General features: G+C 41.8%; 5 protein-coding genes across 5 annotated transcripts; 4 read left to right on the forward strand and 1 right to left on the reverse strand.

Moving 5' to 3' along the window:
• Positions 1-5: 5 nt before the first annotated feature.
• On the forward strand, positions 6-1,521 carry K441DRAFT_688858 (NUC189-domain-containing protein; the record flags this gene model as incomplete). The annotated part of the gene is made up of 2 exons (XM_067652238.1): positions 6-626; positions 742-1,521. 2 exons carry the CDS (start codon positions 6-8, stop codon positions 1,519-1,521), a joined length of 1,401 nt encoding a protein of 466 aa, XP_067501120.1.
• A 2,127-nt stretch (positions 1,522-3,648) lies between these two features.
• On the reverse strand, positions 3,649-6,162 carry K441DRAFT_641466 (putative sodium/phosphate symporter). Its single transcript, XM_067646653.1, has 4 exons — positions 6,048-6,162; positions 4,531-5,994; positions 4,435-4,473; positions 3,649-4,376 (listed from the first exon to the last, which is right to left on the reverse strand). The coding sequence occupies exons 1-4, from the start codon at positions 6,124-6,126 to the stop codon at positions 4,129-4,131; spliced, it is 1,830 nt and encodes a 609-aa protein (XP_067501121.1). The 5' UTR covers positions 6,127-6,162; the 3' UTR covers positions 3,649-4,128.
• A 7,267-nt stretch (positions 6,163-13,429) lies between these two features.
• On the forward strand, positions 13,430-15,614 carry K441DRAFT_205350 (uncharacterized protein). Its single transcript, XM_067640509.1, has 2 exons — positions 13,430-14,007; positions 14,062-15,614. The coding sequence occupies exons 1-2, from the start codon at positions 13,902-13,904 to the stop codon at positions 15,309-15,311; spliced, it is 1,356 nt and encodes a 451-aa protein (XP_067501122.1). The 5' UTR covers positions 13,430-13,901; the 3' UTR covers positions 15,312-15,614.
• Positions 15,615-15,794: 180 nt separating this feature from the next.
• On the forward strand, positions 15,795-16,432 carry K441DRAFT_728991 (uncharacterized protein; the record flags this gene model as incomplete). The annotated part of the gene is made up of 1 exon (XM_067654185.1): positions 15,795-16,432. The coding sequence occupies one exon, from the start codon at positions 15,795-15,797 to the stop codon at positions 16,395-16,397; it is 603 nt and encodes a 200-aa protein (XP_067501123.1). The 3' UTR covers positions 16,398-16,432.
• Positions 16,433-17,067: 635 nt separating this feature from the next.
• Positions 17,068-18,201, forward strand: K441DRAFT_679598 (uncharacterized protein; the record flags this gene model as incomplete). Its single annotated transcript, XM_067651279.1, has 1 exon — positions 17,068-18,201. The coding sequence occupies one exon, from the start codon at positions 17,068-17,070 to the stop codon at positions 18,199-18,201; it is 1,134 nt and encodes a 377-aa protein (XP_067501124.1).
• Positions 18,202-27,502: the final 9,301 nt, after the last annotated feature.

The raw sequence follows: 27,502 nt of genomic DNA on the forward strand, positions 1-27,502 counted from the left end.
TCACCATGGTCGCCGCTGTTGCCTCGCGAAATCGCCCGCTAGGGACTGAGCCCCGGGCCTCGCACCCGCCTGCCAAAAAGCCAAAGTTATCACAGCCACCACGCGACACCCGCCAAAACGGCCTCGCAGCATTAATCCCTGAGAAATCAGATGCAAAGCCTTTCCTCGCCGCCAAAGCCAACGGCATCAAGGACGCACGGAAAGACAGAGTGGATGAGGCAAGAGCTGTCGTGGCAGCCGGTGGAAGCGGTAATGGTGACGTCGAGATGGAAGACGCCAGAAGAGAAGTGGTCACGATAAGCAGCGACGAAGAAGAGGAGAGTGACTACGGGAGTTCCGATGATGAAGGCGAGGGCGAAGGAGACTCTGGGCCGGGGAAAGAGCAGGATGGCCCATCCGGAGAAGACGCAGTCATGGCAGATGGAAGCATCCATGGGGAGGAGGGCCCTGCAGAGATGACCGCAGAGCCCGAGGAGCCGTCCTTTGGGGAACTACTTCAAGCGAATGCGCCAGACATTGTCGACGTTGAAACCACCTTCGCCGATCCCAATGCGAATGTCAGGGCTCTTGCACCTGCTTCAAGGAATCGGACACTTTCGCTTCCATCTGCAACATCCCTCGGCACAGTGCTTACACAAGCCCTCAAGACAAATGACAGAGAGTTGTTGGAATCATGCTTACACAAGCCCTCAAGACAAATGACAGAGAGTTGTTGGAATCATGCTTACACAAGCCCTCAAGACAAATGACAGAGAGTTGTTGGAATCATGTTTCGGAATGAACGACTTGGAAAGCGTGCGATCCACCATTGAACGACTTCCCTCGACCCTCATCGCGAATCTTCTACAAAAGCTAGCAGAAATACTACACAAACGCCCCGGGCGTGCCGGTAACCTCATGGTATGGGTACAATGGTCTCTCGTAGCACACGGTGGATATCTAGCCAGCCAGCCAAAAGTAGTGCGGCAGCTTTCCAACTTGAACAAAGTCCTCAAGGAGAGAGCAAGTGGTCTTCAGCCGCTTCTGTCGCTCAAGGGAAGGTTAGATATGCTGTACGCTCAGCTAGAGCTGAGAAGAAATATTCAGAAGACGGCTGCGACTGAGGATGATGATGGTGAAGGTGTAATATATGTTGAGGGAGAGGAAGAAATCTCATCAGATGAGGCAGTGACTGAAGAAGGTCGGCTCGCCATTGATAGAGGCTCTAGACCGGACAAATCGAACCAAAGGAAACCAGCGGACTTACAGCACATAGAAGAGAACGAAAGTTCTGAGGATGACGAAATGCCAACAACTGTGAACGGTATTGACCATGTGGAAGAGTCGGATGATGAAAGTGAAGACTCGGAAGTGATGTACGATGAGGAAGCAGAGGAGACGGAAAATGACACGGGAGACGATTTGTCTGAGCCAGACAGTGACGCAGAACTGGACGATGGAGAGGAAATCTCCGAAAGCGAGGAAGACGTACGGCCCACCAAGCGCTCGATGGCAGCTCACTCAGGCCTTTCTCGCCGGTAATGAACGATCTCACGCTATCTTTTTTCTTTGGCTTGGAATAGACGTCTTACGCTTTCGTCTCATAACGGTCGTGGACGGGACCAAAAAGTACTTTAACGACCCCCCGATTTCTGTGTTCATCTGTTGTTGTACACAAGATACATCGCTTTTTCCAGTAGATACCAGCCACACGAGGATATGAGTGGGCATGATATCCTGGCGTTCAGGGAATTTGGAGTCTCGAATATGCGCGAGATGTTGGCAACTACTTGCATAGCGTTGGCTTAGAAAGGCAATTCCGGCTTTGTTCCTTTCCCAGCATATCTCTGATACATGCTCTTGTTATAGTCCCTGACCATCTCGTTTTAGGAACGGTATTGGCGCTCTGTTCAATCTGTCACTCATCAAATAGCGAGCATTGTCGGTGCTTTGTTTCTTAGCAGAAACTATTATATTAAATTTAAAATATCTTAGAACAAATTAAATGGAGAACTACCTAAACGTCTTCAGACGCCTCTAAAATAATCTCCTGTTCTTAACGTTCCCTAGCGAGGGCGGGTGCGGAAAGCCTCCGCCCATCTTTTCTAAAAGTGCTTCGCCATAATGAAAATTTGGCTTGAACACTGATATGTAACTACTCACAAACCAGATATTAGAATGCCTCCAGGTCCAGCTTCATGACGGGGATTTACTCCAAACAGCGTTCTTCCCTGCATCTCTCAATATGTCCTCTACAACTTTTACGGGTGTTGAAATGGCGAACTTTATTTACTTTTAAAATATGTAAACTTTGTATGATTTCGAAACCGTTTAGCTTCCGCCATTGATGGGGATGGTAAGGTTTGTGGTTTTGATAAGGTTGGACACTATAGAGAGGCGAGGGCGCTTTCGCCCCTCCCTAACTATATCCTGCAATTCTAGTTTACTTCCTCTTTTAGCTTTCCCTCTTCTCCCAACACCTAATTACCACTGCTGACCTTTCAGTCTTTAGGTAGCTGCTCTCACGTTCTACCGTTACTCCTGCACCCTCCCATACGTTCTTAATACCTATAAGCATATCCCTGTATGCAGCCCGTGTCTTTTCCAACTGTTCCTCATCATATTTACCAGCTGGAACCCTGCATCTCCATTTAATACACGATCTTCGACGCTTTTGCAGGTCTTCACACGTCTCTTTATCCAGAAGAATATCTTCCACAAAGTCTTTAACAATATCATCTCCAAACACACTCGCTTCCCCTTCCCACAGATGCGGGGAAACTATCCTTTCCTGTACGAACCGAACCTCATTTAAACAACCATCTTGAAGCATACGGAGGGCTGTAAATGACAGCTTCCCGTTGTTCGAGCCCACATACTGAGGAATTGCGATGCTAAAGCTTTTCAGAGACATCCTCTGGGGCAAGAATGTCGTGGCGGAGGAAAGCGAGGGACTATCTTTCGTATGCGGTCGGAGCTGGTTTGGTATGTAGATCCTTTTGATCTGTTTCAGGTTCTTTGGTGGAGGAGATCGGAAGAATTTCATAATTTCCCTGAGCTCTGTGATGAGAAGGAAAGGCTAAAAAGGGAAGCTAAATTAAAGGTATAGAGATAGGTAAAGAAAGAGCAGCAAGTAATAGATAGACAGTTAAAAGTAGAGGTTAAGTAGGCTAATAAGAAGCCTAGGAAAGTACCTATTAGGAAGCTATCTCCTAAAAAGGTAGAGGTTAAGCCTAAAAGTGTAAATAATAATGCCGAGGTGGTATTTTAATATAAGTAACCTAGGAGGCAACCCAAACCTACACGAAAGGTTTTAGAGAGGGATAATTAGATAGAAAGTTTCACATTCCTTTAAGCTTTAAATTTCGCTAAAAATAAATTAAATACGTTAAGAAATGGTGGAGTTATAGGTTACTAAACTTATTTGTGAAAATGGTGGAGAAGCGAGCATTTAGTGAGGCCGTGCATTTGATAATACGCACGGTTATCACGTGATACGCCGCTGAGCTCAAAGAGACTGCCCAAGTACCCCCCCCTACCAACAGTTTGTGCCATGGCTGAGTGGTGCGGAGCTAGTCGCCTCACAATAAGCAACTCTTTTTAGGTAGGAGTTGATTCCTGCTAGTATTAGTATATAAATCGTTATAGAAACTTCCTATATAATTACTCGCTTAAAATTAAATGTAAAACGGTATAAGCTAGTATAGCTTCTTAAATAGACAAATGTCCCTCATTTTGGTATTTAACAAGAGCTTCTTATGCTATGTCCTAATTTTAAGCTATATTGAACAAGAAGTGGTGGATTAATTGCGTAGAAAAATTGGTGATTTGATTTTGGTAAGACATCCGAGCTCAGGGGCGTCCGAGTACTATGGGCCCGAGCTTACATGAAGAAGATGTAGGAATAGAGGGGGATGGTGTAGGTAATAGAAAAATAATAACAGGCGGCTGGAACAGGGTGGTAATTCATAGGGTGGTAGGCAGCAGGTCGACAGCTAGTTACAACAATTATTCTTCAAACAGTACTAACATACAGGACCCTTGTTTATGCCATTCAATACCCTAGTTATATTTGCAATAAATCCAAGAATCAGTTATGACTATGCATAAGTCAAGTGGGCATCTCATCAATTAGAAGTGAGACTCCGTTTAGGAAAAGTGAGGAGCATTGAGGAACAGACCCATGAGTACTCCTCCGAGAGTGCCGGCGATGGGGATAGTGGCGATCCATGCGAGGACGAGGAGGCCGACTCGCTGGAAGTTGACTGCCTTTAAGGTGCCGTTGCAGAGGCCGACACCGACGGTAGCGCCAGTGATGCACATAGAGGTAGAGACGGGAAGAGAGTACTGCGAGAAGACGAGGACGGTGATGGCGGCGCCCATCTCCATAGAGCAACCTGGAAAAACGAGCAGAGTCAGCAGATGCCGTGTTAGCCCGGAGGGAAGGCGACAAACCTCTACTAGGTGAATGGTATGTGATCTTGTTACCCATGACTGTTCAAGAATCGAGTTAGCATAAGTATTCAAGGTACGCCATTGAGCTCCGCTCACCCTTCATGATGTTGTAACCATAGGTAATAAGGCCGACCGAGATGGTTGCAGAGAGAACGGCGAGCTGCCAGATGGGGACAGGAGCCTTGGAAGCAGCGGCACTGCCGGTAGACCAGGCGGAGTAGATGACAGCCCAGGGTCCGACCGAGTTTCCAATGTCATTGGCGCCATGGGCAAAGGATGCAGTGCAGGCGGTGAGGATCTGGACGAACGAGTAGGTGTGCTCGACTTCGTTGGGATACTTCTCTGCGTGTGCGTACACACGCTGCATGCGGTTACCCTCCGGGGTGCCAGCAATACCAGTCTGTGCAGCGTGGATATCATAGTGGAGGCCATAGAGAGCACCGCAAACGATCATGGCAGGAATGCGCTTTGCGACAATCTTGATGTTGTGAAGCTCGTAGAGCTGGCCAGCGCCCATAGGGTTGTCATGGAGTGTGCGCATAGCCCAGCCGAGGGGACCGCGCTTCTTCCTGAGCTTTGCATGCAGCTTGCTCTCGCCCTGAGCCATAAGCTCTTTGTAGGTGAACTGTGTGGCCTCGGCCGCAGCAAGCTTCTTCTCGTTTTCCTCGGCGGGGGTCGTGATGGGCATGTCTCCGGTCTCGTTCTTATTAGCATCATATTCACCGACTAATTCTGGCGAGCGAGTGGGGGACTGTTTCTCCTGTTCCTCCTGGTCCTCCTGGACGACGGCGTAGTTGGGAACATTGGCCCGGTCAGCATCGGCAGGGGCTGGGCGTTTGAAGAGCAGAGGGCCCAGTATGAACATCCACGGCTTAACCTTGTTATCCTTCTTAATAATCTTTGCATACACGAAGGGGACGAAGAAGATGGCCGACAGGACGGCGACACCACCGCCTGTGCCCATGGTGACGGCGGCAACATACCACGCGGGCTTCTTGTTTAGGCCTAGGTTGGGAGAGCCCTTGTAGACGATGGACAGTGTGCAAATGGTACCGGCGATAAGGAAGAAGAAGGGCGAGGTGTAGACGGCCCACGGCACGGGATTCTTGCGAATGTGCACAACGAGCTTAATGAGCATGAAGATGCTAGCGGCAAAGCCGGCGGAAATGGCAGGAGCCATTCCCAGCCCGGCAAAGATGGCACCGAGACCCTTGCCATTGTTCCAGCTCCACTGGACCTTGGAGGCCCCGACGGTCGCGACACCGACGCCGGCGACGGCCGAGATGAGCGAGTAGGTCGACGAGACGTGGGCAGAGTGTCGCGTGCACCACATGACCCATGAAGAGGCGGCTGCGAGCGCGCAGGTGAATGCGAGCATCTGGACACCAGCATCGCCGCGGAAGGCCGAGTTGGGAATGATGCCGTTCTTGATAGTGTCGGCCGTTCGCGCGCCGACAGTGATCGCTCCAAGCATCTCAAATATGGTGCCAAATACCATTGCCTGTCTGTACGAGATGGACCTCGACGAGACACTGGTCGCCCAGGCGTTTGCCACATCGTCTATCAAATTAATTAGTATCTGTACCACACAGAAGCAGGTCCGAGCTACTCACTTGCACCGTTGTTGTAGGCATCGAGCATGGCAAACAAAGTGCCAATAACAAAGACGTAGGTGTGCTGGTGGATCGCCATCTTGACGGAAGGTGAGCGGGTGTTAGTCGATAATAGATGCCGGATACTAGAGGTAAGAGAGAGATAGCGAGACAAAGCTTTTATATGCCGTATGACATGGCCTTCTGCCCCCACCTACCCTCTTAGCTCATCGAGGCCTACAAACGTTGTCTATTATTCACACGCTTGCGGAGAAGAGGATTAATTAATCTGATTAGTGGGTACGGGCTTAAAGGCATTAATTAAGAATGGGTATATTCGCAAGGCCATTTGCAGGGGATTGCCCTGCCTTAACTAAACGTGATGCCCATAGACCCGTGCGCAAGCATATCGCTACAGTATCTATTTACAAAGCCTAAAATATATAACCAAAGAAAAAGGTATAGGTAGGAGGGAAAGCAAGCAAGCAAGGCTTAATTTTGTAAATGTTAATAATATTAATGTTACTAAGATATAGGGGTGCTGCTATAGTGCTCGCTTAGCCATATAGATATATCTATCTATTATTTATATACTTACGGAGAAGAGGATTAATTAATCTAATTAGTAGGTACGGGCTTAAAGGCATTAATTAAGAATAGGTATATTCATAAGGCTATTTATAGGGGATTACTCTACCTTAACTAAACGTAATACCTATAGACCTAGAAGCGCAGCGCCTATACCACACAAGGTAGAGTAAGGGGAAGAAAAAATAAAAAATAAAAAAAGGGGGGAAAGGAGAGATTTAAGTTAATATATTAAAGTGCTAAAATAGGTACTTCTATACGCCGTTATACCTAAATACCTTTACCTATTATATCTAGGGCGAGTAATAATAAGAACAGTATTAGTATTCTATGTTAGAAGTTTATACTTAGCCAGAATAGGTTTTTTAGGGATAATAAATAGTAAAGCTGGAACGCTTATAAGGACTACTAGCCTAGTTGCTATATTTAGCCGTTTATAAAACCGTTATCTTAAGCGTATTAAGTAGCACCTTTTTAAAATAAGTGTCTATTATAGAGCTTAGAGTAGAGGCTAAGAGCAGTAACTTTATACTTTAGCTTATTTCTAACCGCGTAGCTTATAAAGGCCAATCTCTTAAAGTAAAAGAGAGGGGCGTTTTTAGGTTAGGGGTTATTTTTAAATAGGTGTTTTATAGCTTAAACTGCGCATTTAGGTTGCCCTAAAGCGGCAATTATAATTAAGACTCCTTAGTAATTAACGTCTGTTTTACTATACTTTAGATATAATATTATATAGTCCTCTACTAGCGTTATATTATTTCTAGTACATTTTATAGTAAAGAAGGCGTAGCTATCTTTCTAAGCCTTAGTGTAGGTAATCTCGCCTAGATAAAGGAATCCCGTAAAGGCTATAGTAATAGCGGTATTAAAGTTAAGATCCTTAACGGATTAGGTATTTAGGGTAACTAATTAGGTAAGAATATCTTTAGTAATTAGCAATCTTTTAGCCGTAGTAGAGGGATTTATAGATGTTACACCGTTTAGGATTCTCTTAATAATAGGATTATTAAAGACGGAGGTATTATAATTAGCGTTAATATAGTGGGATTAAATTGCGAAGACATAGGCTCTAATTATAGTAGGCTTAATACGGCTTATTCCTAGACTAGCATTACTAAAGATCTATTAGGTAATCCATTCTCCTAGGTAGTAGAGGGGCGCTAAGTACTTTACCGCTCTATAAAGGTTGTAGTAGCCCTCCTAACTCTTAATTGCGGAATAGTATAAATCTCTTATTCTATTAAAGAGGCTATGCTATAATAGTTAGCCGAAGTATTCTAAGGGGGCTTTTACCTTAATCTAGAAATTAGGTAGGGGGTCTTTAAAAGGAACTAGGTCTTTTATTTTAGCGTTAGATTAAATATAATAAAGAAGCGTATAGTAACGGTAAATTAGAAGTATCCTAATGCGGGTATAATAATAACACCCTATTGCAATTAAAATGAGATAGAGTATTAGCTAGCCTATTTTTTATAAAGGAAACCCACTCTATATAGAGCGTAATATTATAGGCTGCGGCTAGTTAAAGGATTTTACGGAGCGGGTAATTACCCAGTTCTTTTACCACCATATTCTAAAATCCTAAGAGTGCTACTATATTATCCGTATGGATATAGACTAAGCTATACTCCTACCGCGTTACCTAAAGCTAGAATAAGGTTGTAATTACTTAGACCTCCTACTTATTAATTAGGGCAAGGCGGTGTTTTATATTAGGGTAGTAGCTTAAAGAATTATCTTAGGGTAGAGATACTAAATAGGGCGGCTATATTATCCCTTAAGAATCCTTAAGAAAGAAGAAGGCCCTATAACTAAGAATCCCGGATACGTCTAAAAAGAGATAGAATTATTTTTAATTTATATTATTAAAAAAGAGGATACTATTTAAAAGGGTAAGAGTATCCCTCCACTATAATAAGTCTTGGCAAAGTTTAGCTATTAGCCGTTAGTAAGGATAACCACCTACTTTTATAAAAGTAGAGATAAACTCCTAGATAGAGCGATTATATAAATACCTAAGCCTAATTACCCGGGCGCTTTAAGTAAGTCTACTAGCTAGTTTTTAACTCTAAACTAGCGTTAGGGATCTACCACTTAACGCTTTATTAATCTCCTTAATTATAGTGGCCTATTTTAAAGGAGAAAGACGCAGCTTAGACTTTAGAGTATCTATAATATAACCTAGGACTTTAGCCATAGTGCCTTTAATATTCTTTAATTCGTTTTATAGGATGCCTAATTTATTACTTAATTAGTTATACACGCTAAGTAATTAAGGGAGGATAGAAGCGTTAGAGAGTATAAAGATAAAGTTATCTAGATAGTGCTTTAAGGCGGCGTTTAAGATATATTAGATAAGTATTTAGTAGAATCCCTTCGCAAAAAGATTAAATAAAAAGGGTGTAGTTTAAAGGCTAAATAAGAGGTAATATTTAAAATATACTATACCCTTTTAGGAGAACCCTATAAGGCGTTAAGCTTTAATAGAAAGTAGGATGTTTTAAAAGGCGTCCTTAATATCCCTTTTAATAATTATATAACTACGGCCTATATATATAACGTATTAGAGAACCTAATTAACTATTAAATATTATAGTATAGTAAATGCTATAGGGATTAAGTTATTAACAGATTAGCTAGATAGTAAGGATAAGTTATAAATATGGCGCCATCCCCTATCCGCTTTAGGTACTAAACCTAGTAATAAAAATATAATAGGAGACGTTGCTATTATAATTCTACCTATATTTAGATTGGCGCTAATCTTCTCTAAGATTAAGACCATATTTGTGGCTATTAAGGCTTAATTTTTCTAGGAGAGGAACTTAATTTTTAGGTCTGCCCTAATCTGGCATCTAAACTTTAAGATACTAATAATGTTATATTAAAGGTTGCCGGGGTATAGGGATAAATAACGCCCCCACGCTTAAATAATTAAGGGGGAGGGAAAGTCCTATAGAGGAGAGGAGGGTAGAAAGACTGGAAATAATAGTATAGTATTTAGCCTACCCGTACTATAAGGGTAAAGCACGGTTTTAGTAGAGTATAGGTATAGCTTAATAAAATCCTCTTCCTTCTCTTCCTTTTTCTTATTAACACTTTCCTCTAGTAATTACTACTTATAATTTCTTACAGTATACGGGCCACCGTACTTACTATAGGTATATAGGAACTTATAATCCTTACCTAGGTCACACTTCCCTCTATTAAAGCTATAATAGGTCCTTAAGATATTAGTGCTTACTTATACGCGTTTTAAGATAGATACGGATTTATAAGTACTAGGATTATAATAAATATCTAGGAAGTTACTAGAGATCTTTTAGTTAGCTAGCTCTAACTAGTTCTTTTAAATAACTATAAAGTAGTGCTCTAAGGCTATAGTTATTAAGGGAGCAATTTAGTAGGTGGTAAATAGCTAGATAACTTAATTATAGAAGGCAAGTATTTAGGGAATAAGATCTACTAAAAGATTCTTATATATAATAATTAAAATTATTATATAGTTAAGAAAGCCCTCTACCTATACTTTAATAAATAGGTAGTCCTTTATTATCCCTTTTTTTAATCTTATAAAAAGGACGCTATTAATAATAAGGATATTATTTTAAGGCTTAGACTAGAGCTAGTATATCTAGAGGCAAGAAAGGTTATTAAGTAAAAAAGTACCCTAAAATACCTTAAGTATCTCTTTATTTAGGACGCCAGGGAAAAGGGTATTTAGGATATTAGCTATAGATAGAAGCAACTTACCTAGTTTATTAATTAGGGTTAAGAATAATACTACTATAGCTAATTTCGCTATTACCGTAGCGAGGCTTAATATATAGAGTTTAGTCGCCTAATCTTCCTATTCTTTTTAAACGTATAGTATTTTAGTACAGTCCTCCTATTTCTAAAGAAGTTTTATTTTTTAGTTAGTTGCTTAGTCCTTAACCTCCTTTACCTAAGCTCTTTTAATCCTTAGGTCCTCTTTATATAGTTACTAAAGCCATTTTTTAGCTTTTTTAGTAGCTAAAGTCTCGCATTAAGCCGCGGAGAGAGGCGCTATTATAGAGAATAGAGACTATAACGCTGGCGTATCGCCTAAAGGTGTAGGGGAAGGTAAGGGAGACTGGTAGGTAACCTCTAAGGAGTTTAGCTTATTAAGTGTATCGTTATTAGTTAAGTTTTTAAGGTTTTTATAAATAATTTGCGAAGGTTTAGATAAGCGTATAGGTTATTAAGTTATTAACAGCAATAATTAATTATTAGAAATTAAGTAAATAAGGCATTAGCTTTTAAATAAGACTAATATAGAAAGCAAGCAAGCAAGGCTTAATTTTGTAAATGTTAATGATGTTGGTGTTGCTAAGATGCAGGGGTGCTGCTGCAGTGCTCGCTTAGCTACATAGACATGTCCATATACAGACAGTGGCAAGAGTGGTTTGCCCTATTTAGATACAATTCGTGCCACGTTCCCATATCGCGGAGTGTGATTCGCAATAACGACATAACAGCCACTTTCGCAAGCGTCTTGGTATATCCGTGAAGTTGCGTGAAGATTGGAGTGTCGTTCGCGGATGAGGCTCTCGGCGAGGCTTGGGTGTTGTCCGCCTTCTTGGGAGGATCCGCTCTTCGCCTTGGCAGGAGACCGATTGTAGTCGATTATTTATATGCAGACCTGTGGTCTATGACAGCGATGTCACCCTCAAGCCCCAAATCTAGTATCCAGGGAGGCCCTCATAGCCTGCTTCTGCTGCCAAGTCTCAAACGGCGGCGAGGAGGCGCATCTCTAGGGGTGGACGATCGGTTATTACGTATTGTATCGTTCTACTTATAATTACAGATATGCGTTTGTAGCGCAATCCCTTCGTGTGGCAAGAATTCATGCACTTTTCGTATATGCACGCCTCTTAAGCCAATCTAGAGGCTCTATACTGTATATAGCTTGGTGTTAAAGCCTTGGTCGGTGCGATTGCTCGGCGGTAGGGGTATAGGCGCCTTATCTGCGCCTCTGACGTTCGAATATTGCGGTAAGTAGCAGCAACGTGGATAGGAAGCCTGTACAGAATATAGAATATATAGTATAGTTAATTAAAAAGCTTTAATATTATTGCTGCCTATTTAATTATAAATCCTCAGCAACTTATTATCCTTATGCCGCCTAGAAAATGCTGTGCGTCTTTAGTTCTAAAGCCTCTATAATTAAACAGCTAGTTAATAAAGGAAGGACAGGAGTATACAGCTATAACATTATATATTACAACTTCCTGCCTAACTTCCTCAAAAAATATATATCCAGTGTCTTTTTTGTAGTGGCCTTAGACAGCATTTCGTCGATATATTGAGGTGCTTGCTAATAAAATCGCGCTAGCTAGGATGTCTGCAGCATGCTAACCCAAGTAGAAGCGCCCAATGCGCCCAATACGAAAAGTGCTAAATGCCACACGAAGGGATAGCTTTTCGGTCATACATATTGTATAATAAGCCAGCACTTCTAGATAGACCGCTCACACCTAGAAACGAGCATCATGTGATCCTCCTACCCCGTTTTATGATAATTACTCTCTTTTATTTTGCATCCGTATATAGGTAACAAACAATAGATTGCACTAAACATCGTTGTAAAAATGTACAAGATGTTTAATACAGTGTAATGTCAAGGCTTGAGCATCTCTCCTCATTTTGCCCCCTTCGGTGTGGTCGCACTGCTAAGACAAACTAGAAAATTCCAGAAAACGCAAAGACCGCCCCCCCCCCCCTTTGTATTGGCTCGGCGTTGAATTTTCCTTGCACAGCCTCTTAAAATTACCCAATAGGGAAATTCTGCCTTGAACTCGAAACCATCTGGTGCAGACTTTTGATCATCTTGGCGTTGTAGGTAAGCCTTGGCATTATAGGTAAACCTTGGCATTATAGGTGCAAGCCTTGGCGAATCTTTAGATCCGACATGTTTCGACTTTGATTTCTTCGTGCTGTGTGCAGGCGGATCCTTCTCTGGCTTCTCGTACCATCGTCCAACTTCGACGCAATGCCCAAGACTGTCCGCGTAGACGAACATGTTCCTCTGAATGCCGAGAGTATCGAACGCTGAATGAAAAGTTCAATCCAGAAGAGAGGGCCTCACACATCCAGTGGATACGGGTGGGATCATGCAATCATTCCACCTGTTGGGTTATCCTGCTTCAAGGCAAGCTCGCGAAGAGTATTCCGACGTACGAGTGGGATAATGAAGGCTGTGATAGAACGGCACCCGAATCCAAAGCCCAAGAACTCAAAGTTATTCCAGCAAGACTGCTTGTGCCAAGTGATGCCCAGAATTCCGGCGACTTTATCTCATAGATCAGACCCCCGGTGGACCGTTGGCACGTACGGGCATACTGCTCCTTATCCAACGAATTCTCCACGTGCGTATCACCAAATGCACGGTGCCTCTCGTCACACACATTGAATTTCAACACTTGATATCTCCATTAATATGAAGCCGATTGACAAGGCATTGGCATTAATTTGTGGCCAAAAAGATGTTAATTATACTGCCGTTACAGATAAATTCGGACGTAAATTTACCAGCTTTGCAAAGCGCAAGCTTAATCGTAAGCGACCAGGTATTGAAAGAGCTGCAGGAAGCTGCAGGCAGTTCTATCAACACCGCCGTCAACTACAGCGTCGGATTAGGCCTCGCATTTGGCGGAAATTTCGAAGAAAGAACGAATAATAATGAGCAGGAGCCCTTGAAAGGATATCGCTCCGCTTTCTGGCTTGGGGCGGACTTCGCAGGTCTTGGTGTTATTCTTACGTTCCCGCCGAGGAACAAGATGCAGGGATACAAACAAGGATGATCCATCTACAATATGGCATTCTGTAACCGTAACAGGCCATAAGGGTTGAGGATTTGTTTCCCCATTCACCAACCCATTGCCTTTCCATCTTTCCAGATTTTCTTACCATTCAGCCACGTTAGGGGCCAGATCTACCAAAATCACTCGTTAATCAGAAGCTTTCCTTTGTGCTCTTATTTTGCTGTGTTGGTGCTCCACATTTCGCCGACATTGTGCGAACTTGGAGACTCATCTCCGCAAAACACAACGTCCTTCACAGCCGCATTTTTGCTATTACAATGTGCAGTTAGTGAGTACTATAAAATGTACTCGACGACCCCAGGACAAGCCAAAGCCCAAAAGGTACAGCCACTCACCCTCAATCTGCTGTCCAGTTTTGGGCTAAAATTAGAGCCTTCTCTCTACCATTCTGTGTAACTGCCAACCTTGTCGTTCAATATCTCGTACTCGGTTTATCGCAATTATGTTGGTTGAAGCTGGGCTTCAGTCCGTTATGAACACTTTTGATCATTATTGCGACACAGACTTCCCATCTTGTCAATCTGGAAAGCGGACAAAGAGAGAGACAGGTATTATTACAATAGGCTTTGCCTGCAATGCCACTAATTCATGCTCTTCTGTAGGGGACGATTTTACGCAAATGGCTGAGAGTCCCATACCAATTCCACACATCTTTCGAAACGGGTCTCGGGTCCTAGCGACTTCACCAGATCAGAAGAGGATGGGCATGCACTTTGGCACAGGCGTGACGATGTTAAGAAGTACTGAGGGAACTTCGTCTTCTCTAAATCAACCCCGAAGCATTCGAGATGATGAGGGTGATGCCCGTTATTCTAAATACCCAACCCTAAGTCCTACCAAAATCACTTCAAAATTCTCTGAAGAATCAATTTATGCAAGGCTAGTTTTTGATCCCGAATGGAGTCTGCCTATGCGTTATGCATTCGATGAACGAGATCGCAGTGATTTGGTTGCTTCTCTAGAAGAACGAGGTGAGATTTCTCCTCAACATCAAGACGCGATAGAAGCTATGCAGGAGTTTTTTGCCAAGGAAGAGGCTCTGTATCTATCTACACTAGCACGGAATTCCTGCGGCTTCTTGGCCCTTGTCAACGAACCTAATGGTGCGGCGTACGGGCCAATTTCTTGCAAGGATGAGAAGGAATTACGTGACTTGCTGACAGAGATTCGAATACATCCGGACACCTCGCCTTTCATAGTGCCGTTTGGTCCTCGCAGCTTCTTCGATGATGCAGATGTAGATCTTGCAGTGGACCAGATAGATGACATCTGCCCACATGATAGTCCTTATTGGGGCTCCGCGCAAATTTTCACCTGGCAGCATTCTTTGCCTTCAAGAATTCCAATGGCGCAAGTGAGTGGATTTCTGGACTCCTTGCCTTCGTATTACTCTGGCACTGATATTCTTCAAAACGATGCGAAACTGAGGGAGTGCTGGCCTCGGCATAGGAAATTTTGGCTTGAAGACTCAGAAAGTTCACCGACCGAGTCTCCCATGGAAAATAGGGAAATTTCTGATCAATCGGGTTGTAGCACAGGTACGATTAACGACGTGTATCCGGATCAGTCCCTATTTACAGATTCCCGGGTATCATGGCTTAATGTCGGGCTAGTAATCAGAGCCCCAAGTCCGCCAATGCCACATGCTTCTAACTCAAACTCCATGGTTACCTTGCAAACACGGCCTCGGGTTACCACCGGTCTTTCGAATATTCGGACCAGGGTGATGCGAAAAATCAAGAGATTATCATGGTGTCCGTCTCGGAGACATCGTGGTGATAATGATTCTGATATAACCGCATCGCGGACTCCCATTCAATCCAATGCAGCGCGTATGTGGCCTCCACGCTGACGTGCGCTGCTGAGATAAAAAAAATCTACATACTGACGGGCCCGGTGCTTCTTTTCCAATCCTCTAAAATATAAAATTTAATACATTCTCCTTGGTCAATCCTTTGCCTATATTATGATTGTTTAGTTTTTGAACTTAAGATGCAAAACGTCCCCCATATAAGCGACACGTTCTTAAGTGACTGCAAGAAAATCCCTTTGACTTCTTTCATGTCAACAAAGAACTAGCAATTTTTTTCTTATTCACATTTGCATGCTATTTCTATGCTTATGTCCTTTATGCGATCACTTTGTTAGGAGAGTGCCATCCTACCTTTCAATAAATTTGACAAGGGATTTCATACTTAACTTTCTATATAAGCCCATTGATGTTGCCGGCCTCGCTCCCGCCTTTATCAAACTACATACACAGAGAGCATATTGTTGCTAAGTTTAACCTAAACTGAAATTTTACGTAGCAGGGTTCTCCACAGTAATTCCCAAAATGCTCTTCGCAAAATTCCTTTCTCTACGCAAAAGGTCAAGCTCGCCTGCACCACCCAAGCCCGCCTCCGTACGTTCTACCCACCAATTATTCCATCCCGCAATAGATGAGCCGCCCTTAGAACACCCAGGCAAGCAGATTCTCCCATGCAGCCGCTCAAGCCCGCATATATTCCTCACTCAACTCGACACCATCAATGAAGAGGATCCGAAAACGAAGGACACTTTAGCATTACCATCTACTTCTAATGCTCTGAAGCGAGAACTCGACAGTTTCCAGTTCCACTACTACTTGCCGCATATCGGCGGCCATGGCGTTGACTTCTATTCCGACCAGGGCTTTGTGGCATATGACCTCGGGAGTTTTGATGCGGAACTCGACTTGCCTGTTATTCAAAACGGGGATTTTGAGTACTACCCGAACAGCCCGCAGGCTAGTTCGTGTTACTCGCAGTCCACAGCAACAAGCTCGGAGACTAATATGCCATTAACTAGAGAAACAGTTTCACCGCGAAACATGCCAGCGCTGACGAAGAAGGTTATGTGGCTCTCCAAGCTTTTTAAGTCTGTGAAGGGATTGGTTACGAGACTTCCGCCGCATTAACTGGCCGAAGGTACTGGTAGATGGATAGTCAGCGTAAGGTTTTAAAATAATCAATATTATTCTTACTTTTATCTACTGCGGGTACTTGTTTTCTTGCAATCCAGTTTTTTGAACTAAGAATCAAAAATAGACATCTTCAATTCCTTCACTATGACTTTCCACGACTTTTGCAATGCATTTTATTCGATAAAATATCTCAATTCATTTCATCTAAGCATAGTATCGCCATTTCGGCATTATTCCTTGTCTCTATGCATTATCAAAACATAATGCGCTTGTTATTTTCTGGCCGCTTTTGCATACGCATTGTTGTGAACTCCTCCGTAAGGTATATGAATGCCCCGAAGCATTCGGTTTATGCCGTTCACTCTTTGAAGTTTCGATCCATATTTGATTGTATTTGCAGCCTAGAATCGCTGATTCCATATCATACAACTGACCGAGGTAGGCTCTTCAGCGGTTTAAGAAATCCCGCACTTAGCCAAAGACAGTAGATCCATATCAATCCACTCGCACGTCTCGTCGGAACCCAGAACTTATGTTAGATTCACTATCCGCCGTCCGCTATGGCAACAAAGGACTGACTCGTAATGCCACTACTCTCCCTAACCGTCACTCTGGATCCTCAGTTTCCGGTTCTATCCATATTCATCCACACACTTCTTCGGAGATGCCTTGCGAGACTAGTTATGTTGGCACAGCATCCCGGATCAAGCACGGTGCCCATGGTTCGCTACGTCGCATTAGAGGCATCCCAGGCTGCTCTCTCACACCACACACAAGCAACTACTCCCTAGAACGGTCGGCTGCTGACTCTCAATGCTCTGAGGAGGCTAACCAAGAGAAAGCTGACAAGAGAGCTACCTGTTCGACATTCTCGTGGGCTAATTTGTCTTTCGTTGAAGAAACTTCTGGAAAGCTTCCAGGTGAGGAATTCTCTGCTCTTAAAGAACAATACGAGCGCGAATGCGTCCTCAAGTGGACCAAGACTGCCCAAGAGAAAGTTGCCACCTCTGTATACCATCTCGAGCTACTGTATAGAGAAAGCGAGTATGAAAAACAGTGCAAAGAGCAATTGCATAGCGACGTCAGAGAGCTTACAGGGAATAGAATTATCATGNCTGAAACAGAGGCGTGGTATGAGAATAACTGCAATGATACACAGGGCTTTCAAAACATGCAGGAAAGGTTTGATGGCCGAATGCCAGCTATAAAAAAGGGCTGGTTAGACAGAATGCCGGATGGAAAACATACCACTCCGGCAGACATACCGGACCGTACTCGTGAGCAGTTTGATCAACGGTGGCATGAAGATGATTTGAAGCATGAGCCTGCGCAGTATCATGCCGATATGGGACTGTTTGCGCCGACATATCAGAGCCAACATGTGCAGGCGCCGTTTCAGTGCCATGCGGATGTCGCTCAGATGATGGCTCATCGGAATGAGTATCAGCGTCTCTACGGTCCAGGAACAGGCAGGTATCTTCCCTCTTACAGAGAAGATGAGAGTGGACGCCCGATTCCGTCGTTCAACTTTTCACTGTCTCTACAAACTCCGAGTGTACATGATGATTCAGCGCAGTCACCCCCGATTATGTTAGGGGATTTGAGTCTCCAAGACAGACTTTCTAATGATTCCAATTTTGATATGTCATACAGCGAACATTCTCAGGAATCGACAAACCAGAGTCGATTCAGTGTGGATTCATCTATTGTAGAGGCTAATGCTAGATCGATAGCGAGAAAGACGCGGAATCTTAGTAGGGAGTTGAAGAGTAAGGCATCAAAGATTTTGAGAGAGTAAAATTGAGTTAGTTTTTCTTTGTAATTGCCCTTTGCAAGCTCTCAGCACCTTGGATGCGCAAGTAACCAAAGTACTAAATTAATTACACAAAATGATTATTTTGCCATGGGACATGAATTGAAGCAAGGGATGGGCTGGTGCTATTGTGCAAAGCGATGTCATGAACCGTATCACCATGTGTTGCGCAAGCACATAAAGACGTAACGTAGACGTGAAGCACAGAGAGAAACATATCAAGAATGACCTCGGGAAGTCGAATCGATGGCATAATAGCTACGGCCAATTAGTAATCTGTGCATAGAGTAGCATTCATTGAAGCTGAACTGCTTTTAACTTTTCGTCGTGAATAACTCCGTAGATTCCGATGAAGGCGCTGAAAGACGCTTAGACTTTTGATATAGAATGCGTTGAGATTATGAAAAAAAGATACTGAGAGGTTCTTGTCGACCTGAATCAGGTTATCTTATCACCGACTCAGCTACCTCCCATTGACTCGGTCATTGGCTCGATCATTGACTTGGTCATTGACTCGGTCACCTACCCCTTGTTTCCATTGCCACCCCCCCTACCCCTCATTCCCTACACCTTTCCTATGTATATATAGAGGCTCTTAAAGCCATATTCAATAGACAGAGTTATCATTCTTTTCTTACAATCGGTGCACGGACTACCAATTAACAGTTATAAGCCCGGGTTGCTTGCCGTATTGCCCCTATTTAACTATTTAATTTAATTAATTATACCCCTTATTAAATTACTACTTATTACTAAATCCTTTAGCCTTTCTGCAAGCACCTTTTAATATAACTTCTTAACCACCTACCCAAGCTATTACCACGATGGTGATATTATCGAGCCAAGCTAATTGGGATAAATAGATTAACTTTATTAGGCTTTAAGCCTAAATAGGAGACGTATAGGAATATGTTGACCCCTTAACTAAACGGGACAAGTTGCCCCAATTAATTAAGCTAGTCTTTCTTAGGCCTTAAGACGTAAAGTTAGGAATAACCTCCTATATAGCTCTCTCTAAGGACAAGAAGGACGAGCTTTAAATTCTCTATAAAAGGTATAAGATAGTAAAGAAGGAGTACAAGAAGTAGAAGGCAGCCTTAACTTCTCTATAAAGCTATACTACTGGTATAGTAGCTAGACATCTAAACACCTATATACTAGGTATTAACTCGGTATATAATATACTAGTAACTCTTAAGGAGAGGGTTGCCCCTACTAATACTGTATATTAGCTCTACCTATCTACTTAATACGCTAAGGTTAAAAAGGGTCTAAAGAACTAGAGCTTTAAAACCTGGTTATAGTAGTGGGAAAAGACGTATAATAACTATAAAAAGATTAAATTGTTAGACGTAGACGGCGACTAAGTAATTAGAGACTTTCTGCTAGCGGTAGAGCCAGTATTACTAAATTAGGCCTTAATATGGAGGGTTAAATTTAATAAATATAACTGGGCCAAGGACTACGTAATATCTATATATTAAAACTATTAACGATTAAAGACTGCCTAGTAGAAGAATAGAGCTTAGCTTAGTGCTAATATAGTAAGCTTCTAGGGTAAGCTAATTAATAAGGCTCCTAAGGACGAGGCTCCTAAGGACAAGGCCCTAACTACTACTAGGACGGCACGGAAGAAAGATACCCTAATATACTACTATGGAGCTGTTTACTAGTTCTAAGATTGCCCTTATATTAATGAGTTGGTTTAATTAAAGAATTGGAAATTAGATAAAGCTACGGCTAAGAAGGTTAAGGAAAAGATTGCTAATGCCTTAGAATAGTATAAGCGAATACTAGAGAAGGTTAGGAAGTAGTCTTTAGAAAAGGAAGCTATACAAAGCCTAGATAAAAAGGAAGATAATAGTACCTTTTGCGTATATTAAATAGGCGCCTATAAAGTAGGCACTGACTATAAGTTATATAATAGCGTAATCCTTAACAACGGAACCACTATATACGTTATTAGCGATTAATTAAGGTTCGTTAATGAGCTCTAATTAAGTAATAACTTTGTATATACCAAGATGGGTATAGATCTAGTTAAGGGTATAGGGACGGCGGTAATTACTATTTAGACGCTATTAGGTTTTAGAAAGATCTTCTTAGCTAACGCAGCTTATATACTAGGTTTTTATATAAATTTAGCCTACCTAAGAAAGTTTAATAAGAAGGATATATGGTAGGATAATAAAACGAACCTACTATATAAAAATAATTATAAGACGTTTGTATATTGCAAGCGCTATTATAATTAATTAACCTTAGAGTATAACAAGCTGCAATTAAAGACCCTAAGTAAGGCCTTATTCGCAATTTAATTATAAGACCCCCTTTCTAATTAGGAAGTAGCTAGTAGACTCTAGTATAAGAGACTAGGCCATGTAGGACCCGACGCAATTAAGTATTTACCCTAGGAAATAGGTAGTGTAAAACTTTAAGGTCTAGCGATAATTAACTATAAGACCTATGCTATTAGCAAGGCTTATAAGATTGTATTAAGAAGACTACCTACTAGTAAGGCAACTAGACCCTTCTACTAAGTGTATATTAACTTATTTCTAGAAATTGTAGCATATAACGGTTATATCTAGACGATATATTTTTATAACGAATTTCTGTATTTAAATAAGGTTAAGACCTTTGCCTATAAGTCGTTAACAATATAAGTAAATATATAATACTTAAATAGGGTAGAACGTTAATATAACCTAAAGATCGCAATAATCTAAATTAATGGTAAAACGTCTCTAGGTGGCGAGTTTAACACCTAAAGGACCTAAAAAGGAATATTACTAGAGCAGTTGGCCCTATATATAAAGTCTTAAAACAGTTCTACTAAACGTTCTAGGGGGGTAATTATTATTAAGTCTTAATATATGCAGATTAAGGCTTAATTACTAGAAGAACTCTAGCTGGAAATTGTTAGAGCTGTAGTATTGTTCGTACTAACTTAATAGCACGAGTGAGTCATATCCCGGGGCACGAAATACGTATAGTATCGTATGCTCTTTGGGATGGTGGTGACTGTCTCTTGTATTGAAGCAGACTACGTGGTCTATATACTGATGCGTCCTTCCCCCCTAATTAGTCAGTCCAGACGCGTAAGCGGGTGGTTGGTGCGCCGAACGCGTAAACGCGTACCTGACGTACCGAACGCGTAGGCACGCGGTTAGTACGACAGGTGCTATAATTATACACTGGCGGTACTTGAAAAATGAAACCACTTGTGTATAGTCTCCGTAGTTGCTTTAATAAAACCATAGAACATAAAAGAAAATACATAGGAAATCTCCCCTAAGGTGCCTTCTGGGTTGCCTTCCAAATGGTGCTCCAAGCTAGCCGTAAGTCCTGCTTACGGTCCGTAAAGTGAACTGTACGGCCTTTTAACGGGCCGTAAATGCACCATACGGCCTTCCAACGGGCCGTAACTAAACCGTAAATGCTCCGTTAGTCTCGCTCTACCCATTCTGTAACCTTTAGGTTGAGCTTATTCGTATTAATTAGGGTTTTAAGAGCTTAACACGGCTTTGCCTTAGTTATGGCGTCTGCTAGGTTGTCTCCACTGCTGATCCATTTGACCTCTGTAATCTCATGTCGTTCGTAGGCCTGATGTAAGCACATTAGGTTAACTATGAGCCTCTTCTCTTGTATCGTACCTAGTTTAACTAGGCAGTTATAAAGGGACTTTAAATTGGTGTATAAAACTAGGGGTAACTGCTCCAGTTATAGAATCTTCTAAACCGTTGATTTGATTGCGGCTGCTATATTAAATCTATGNGCTAGTATATATAGTTTAGAAGCTAGTACACTACGGGTTACTCGTTTGCACTTAATTGAAGACTAGTATAGTATATTTACGTCCTAATTGCGGTCCGTAAGTACAATTATAAAGCCGATTTGTAATAATAGGTCCCTGTTATTGGCAAAGGAGGCGTCCGTAAATGCTAGTAGGCTAAGGGAATTCAGATCTAGTGGTATAAAAGTAAGTCCCCTTGCTATATTGTCGATTTGCCACTAAATGCGCTTATTAAGCTGCTTAATATTTTCTTCTTATAGATTTACTGCCTGGGCCGCAAAGGATAAGTCGTAGGCAGATTTGGGTTGGCAGACTATGGTAATATAGGCGCCTCTTATACGCTGTGCAGCGTATTGGTCCTTTGTATTTACGGTCTTATAGGTCTCTCTGCGGGAGCTAGTAAGGTCCGTAGGCTTTATTATAACGGGCTTTAGGTTTTAAGCTTAGCGTTCCTGAGTTAACTTAATTAGGTTGCCCTTTTATGTAATTAAGCCTCTATTAAACTTAATTGGGGTCTGCTTAGTTAACTGCTCTTACGGCTTTACTAAGAACTTTGCCTTTTATAGTTTAGTTTCTTTAGCGTCCGTAAAGGTCTGGTCTGCTAGGAAGAGGGTATTGTCTATTTGGAGTCTAATAATACTAAGGCCGTTTAATGGGCTGTATAGGAGGCAGGGGTCGTAGGTCAACTATTCCATTTTAAGTTTACTAACGTGGTGCTAGTAGTATATCTTAAACTAATGGTTTCTAGCTTCTAGTACTCCGTATAGAGGTTTTATAACCTATAGGATTGTTTCTAGTTGTAGGTTAAGCTTAGGGGGTAGTTGTATAAAGATGTCCCTACTTAGGTAGGTATTAGACTGTATATAGGCTTGCGAGATATCCCGTAGGTAAAGAGCTACGGGTTTGCTTTGCTGTAGTCCGGGCGTAAGTATAAGTATAATCCGTTAGCTGACTCGTTAAATTATAGGCGATTGCGTAAGGACTAAGCCCTTCCCTTAGTCGTTATAGGCTTATACGACAAGCCTTAATTTTTTAAAAGCTTTGTTAGTACCTGGGTGCTTAATTTTATTAATAAAGCGTAAGTTAAATATACGGACGCCTTACGGAACGTCTTTCTCCGTTATAACCGTAAAGACCCCCTTTTTAAGTAGTCCGTTAATCTCTTTACGTTATAAGTCCGTAAAGGGGGTTTCCTATACTAGAACTAATATATCCGCAGGCGGAGATTGCCTTGCGGATATTCCTGCGGAGGTTAAGTAAGTCTTTATTATAGTGTTCTTAGTTATAGGGTGCTTTTAGGGGCGTCCTTAACCGCGCTTTATGGTAGGTATAGTAGGTTTAGTAGGTTTCTAGAGGACTTTTAGGGTAGGTAAGGGTGTTTCTAGCTTGTTTGATTCGGCGGTCGCTTCTAGTTTATCTAGCTTGGTAGTTGCTTCTAGTTTGTCTGGCTTAACGTCATAGGTGTCTTTAGGCCGAAAGTAGGGTTTTATAGACGTGCTCCTAAAGCTGGTTGGGCCGCTAGGAAGTTGTATATAGCACGTCTCGTTTTCTATAGCTAGTAAACGGTAGGGTCCGGTTCACTTGCCGCTTTTACGCTATATAAGGACTTTAGAGTTAAGTAGGAGGTCGTATACTAGGGTCGTGTTAGGTCTATTACGGTAGTATAAAGCGTTATTAATAGCTTACTTGGCCCGTAGCTTGACTATTTCGGCTATTACCTTCCGTATTATAGCTGCTCGTTTTGTAATAGACGGGGTAGGAGGGCCTAGGTTGCTTATCCTTGGGTAGGCTCCGTAAACTAAGAGGGTGGGTACTAGTCCGTTAGGGCTAGCGGTGTCGTTTATGGCTTTTACGGCTATCTGTAAAGCTAGTTCCTTTTAGATGTCCTTATACTTGTCTATAATAATCTAATAAGCTCTCTATAGAGCTGGGTAAGCTTACTTAATAAGCCTAATAGACTAGTACGCCTTAACTGGAACGGCTTTTATTAAGATAGCCATGGCTATAGCGTATTATTGGAATTCTTTGCTAATAAAGTTCCTACTGGTATTATGGGTGATGTACTTAGGGGGTCTAACGTATGTGTTAATCTAGTAGGTCCGTAAAATGTCCTAAGTGTGTTTTATAGATATATTTTGCAACTAACGGACGGCTTAATAGCGGGTTGCCTCGTCGATTATATGTAATACTAGACTGCCGTTAATGTATATAATGTCCACGTATACTAAGTGGTTGAAGTTAAGGTCCTTATAAAGGGTAAACTTAAATTAGCCTGGGGAACATCCGTATTTCTGGCAGAAGGAGTAGTATTTAGTTAGGTAATTAACTACCTTTCTATTGACGTTGTTGTGTCTAGAGCGTTTAAGGACTCTATATAGCTTTTCGGCTAATAGGTGGCCGAAACGGCGGTATAGACGGTAGATCTCCGTACTAGTAAGGTAGCACGGGTTATAGTTAAAAGATTCCTAAATATAGGTCCGTAAAGTCTCTCCCTATATAAGGAACGGGTGTCTAAATTGTTGTATAATTGGTAGGGTAACATGCTTACTTCCTAGGGCAGTTATAGGGCCAATTAGGGTGTCCGTAACATTATTATAGTATACCTGTAACCTGTCTATGTTTGTAAGATAGAGTAGGAAGGGGGTGTCCGCTTTTACTACGTAGAAGTTAACTAGGCCAATTGGAGTCTTGACTTTAACTAATCTAATTAATGCGGTTAAGCTAATGCCGAATTAGACGTTTACGGCCCCAGTTTACATAATATTAATGTCCGTATTATTATTTACGGTGGTCTTATACGCAAGGTATTGTCCGTAACCTATAGTAGACTTCTTAGAGGTATCTGTGTCGATTATAACGCCGTAGAATTCCTTAGGGGTATAGCGTTCTATAGTGATATATGCAAATAGGTCCTGCTTATAATCTATAATATTCGTAACGGAGATACTTACGGAATAGTTTTTAGGCGTAACTAAGTGTATAAAGGAACGGTCGGCTAATACGGTCGTAATATTAAAGGCTTGGCTGTTTATAAAAGGTCCGAAAGTGGTTAGAAATGTCTTTAAGGTCTCTTATTCCTAAGCGTTTAAGTTAAAGTTAATTATAAGGGCTTTTATTAACTTATTAGGGGGCTCTTCTGCTTCCTCTTCTTTATATTCTAAAATGAACTGGCTGATACGGCTATTAAGTCTCTTCCTAGACTTATTACGTTCTTCCTAGGTATGCCTTATAGACTAATATCCTTCCTTACCGCATACGAAGCACTTCTAGCTAGTCTGTCTGCGGGGGTATGTTTTTATACGGGAGTTGCTATAGGGGTTACGGGTGGGACTTAGTTGGTACAGGTGCTGCTAGCGGTAGCGGCGGTCCGTAAAGTAGACGTCTAAGTCTGTTTGCGGATATTAAATATCCGCAGTAAAGGCTTAAGTGCTGCCTAGTGGGTTTAAGAATTTATACATTATAATAGAGGAGCGTAAATCATTAATAAGGCCAGCTAAGGTGTCTATAGGCTTATAATAGGCGTACTTATAGGGCTCTACTTCCTGGTAGGCCGTAATAAGTTTGTTATGTAGGAAGTCGTCTATTTGAAGCTTGGCGTTAAGGCCGTGCTATAGGTGCTAAAGGTCTTTAATAAGAATTTACAGGCACTCTATAGTCGATTTTTTAGTATTCTTATTAATTACGGTCCGTAGCTTAGTCGCATTCTATTAGGTAAGGATATTACGCCTATATTCCGGTCCTTTAAAGTAGTTACAAGTAGTTTTATATAGTTTATTAAAGGGAACACTAAGGGGGTTGCTCTTGAGGTTAGTATAGTAGTAGTTAAGTACTAGGCCGTATAGTATAGTAGAGTAGGCTTGGCTAAACTCTTATTTAGGAATGTTAGCCTTTTAGTAAAGGTCCGTAAAGATAGTTAGTTTAAAGTTAAAATTGTCGTTTTTACCGCTATACTTAGATTTGTTAGTATAGAGCTTAGCTAGGTTAGCTAGTTCCTTACCATAGGTCTTTACTTAGGTATATTACGGATCTATAACTTATAGATCTATGGCTTGCGGATATATGGCTTGCGGATATATGGTTTGCGGATATATGGTTTGCGGATCTATGACTTAGGTAGGTTGCGGATCTGTAGCTTTGTTAACAGAAGGGTTTTGGTCCGTATTTTGGTTTACGGGGGTATTATAGTCCGTAATTTGGGTTGCGGGGGTATTGCGGTCCGTAGTTTGGGTATTAGGTATACTTTGGCCAGTAAGATTAATTCTAATGCTACTTGGGTTTATAGAGCGAATTTAGTTAAAGGGGTTAGCTATAAAGCTAGAGATTCTGTTAAGTTTAAAGGAGGCAAAGAGGTTGTTGGTTTTAATGTAATCTAAGATCTGCTTTTTGGTCTATTCCGTTTGGTCTTCCTTATATAGTGTATTATATAGGGACCGTGTAATAGTAACTTGTTTATCTTTTTTAACCTATATACCTTGGTAACGTAAAAGGTTTTATAGGTTACGGATAGGTATGATACTATAAGCCTTAAAAGTAGCTTCTGTAAAGTTTGTAAAGTCTTTCTTATATTGCTCCTATAGGTCATCGTTTATAAGCTTATAATGTCCGTATTTAAGGACTTTAAACTTAATATAGTTATTAACGTCGTTTATAGATGTAAGGTCGACTCCCTAACTCCACTTCTCTTAGCCTTCGTTAATTTGCTTACTTATATCCGCTATGCTATATAGTATAGTGCGTAGCGGGTGGGGAGGGTCTTATAGTGTCCGTAAAAGCGGTTGGTAGGTCCGCGGTGGTTTATAGAAGGGTAAGGGTGTCTCTATAAGGGGTTTAAAAAGACGTCGGAGGTATTAATAGAGGGTGTAGTAGGAATAGGGGTTTGAGGTTTAAGGATAGGGGGTTCTGTAAAGGTCTGTATTCGCGTTTATAAACTTCTGGTAAACTATATTAAGACTTAAATAAGTATATAGGGTTGGTAATAGTTCCGTAATTTTTTACCTTCCAACCTTCTAGTAGGTTGTATTAGGATTAAACGGGTAGTCGCTATTAAGTATTGCTTGGGGGGAGGTGTCGAGTGATTGCTGATCTGTGCGCGCTTACTAATTAGTGTTTGTACTAACTTAATAGTACGAGTGAGTTATATCCCAGGGCACGAAATACGTATAGTATCGTATGCTCTTTAGGATGGTAGTGACTGTCTTTTATATTAAAGCAGACTACGTGGTCTATATACTAATGCGTCCTTCCCCCCTAATTAGTTAGTCTAGACGCGTAAGCGGGTAGTTGGTGCGCCGAACGCGTAAACGCGTACCTGACGTACCGAACGTGTAGGCACGCGGTTAGTACGACAGGTGCTGTAATTATACAAGTATATTTAATTAATAGGACACTAAGCGCCTAGCTCGGCTAGATAACACCTTTTAAGAAACTTTAGTTAGTAATAGGGCTCTTACTATTAAAGCTAAATATAGCTTACCTATAAGTATACGGCTG

Source organism: Cenococcum geophilum (genome assembly GCF_001692895.1).
Source record: "Cenococcum geophilum 1.58 unplaced genomic scaffold K441scaffold_38, whole genome shotgun sequence".
In the NCBI taxonomy this organism is placed as follows: domain Eukaryota; kingdom Fungi; phylum Ascomycota; class Dothideomycetes; order Gloniales; family Gloniaceae; genus Cenococcum; species Cenococcum geophilum.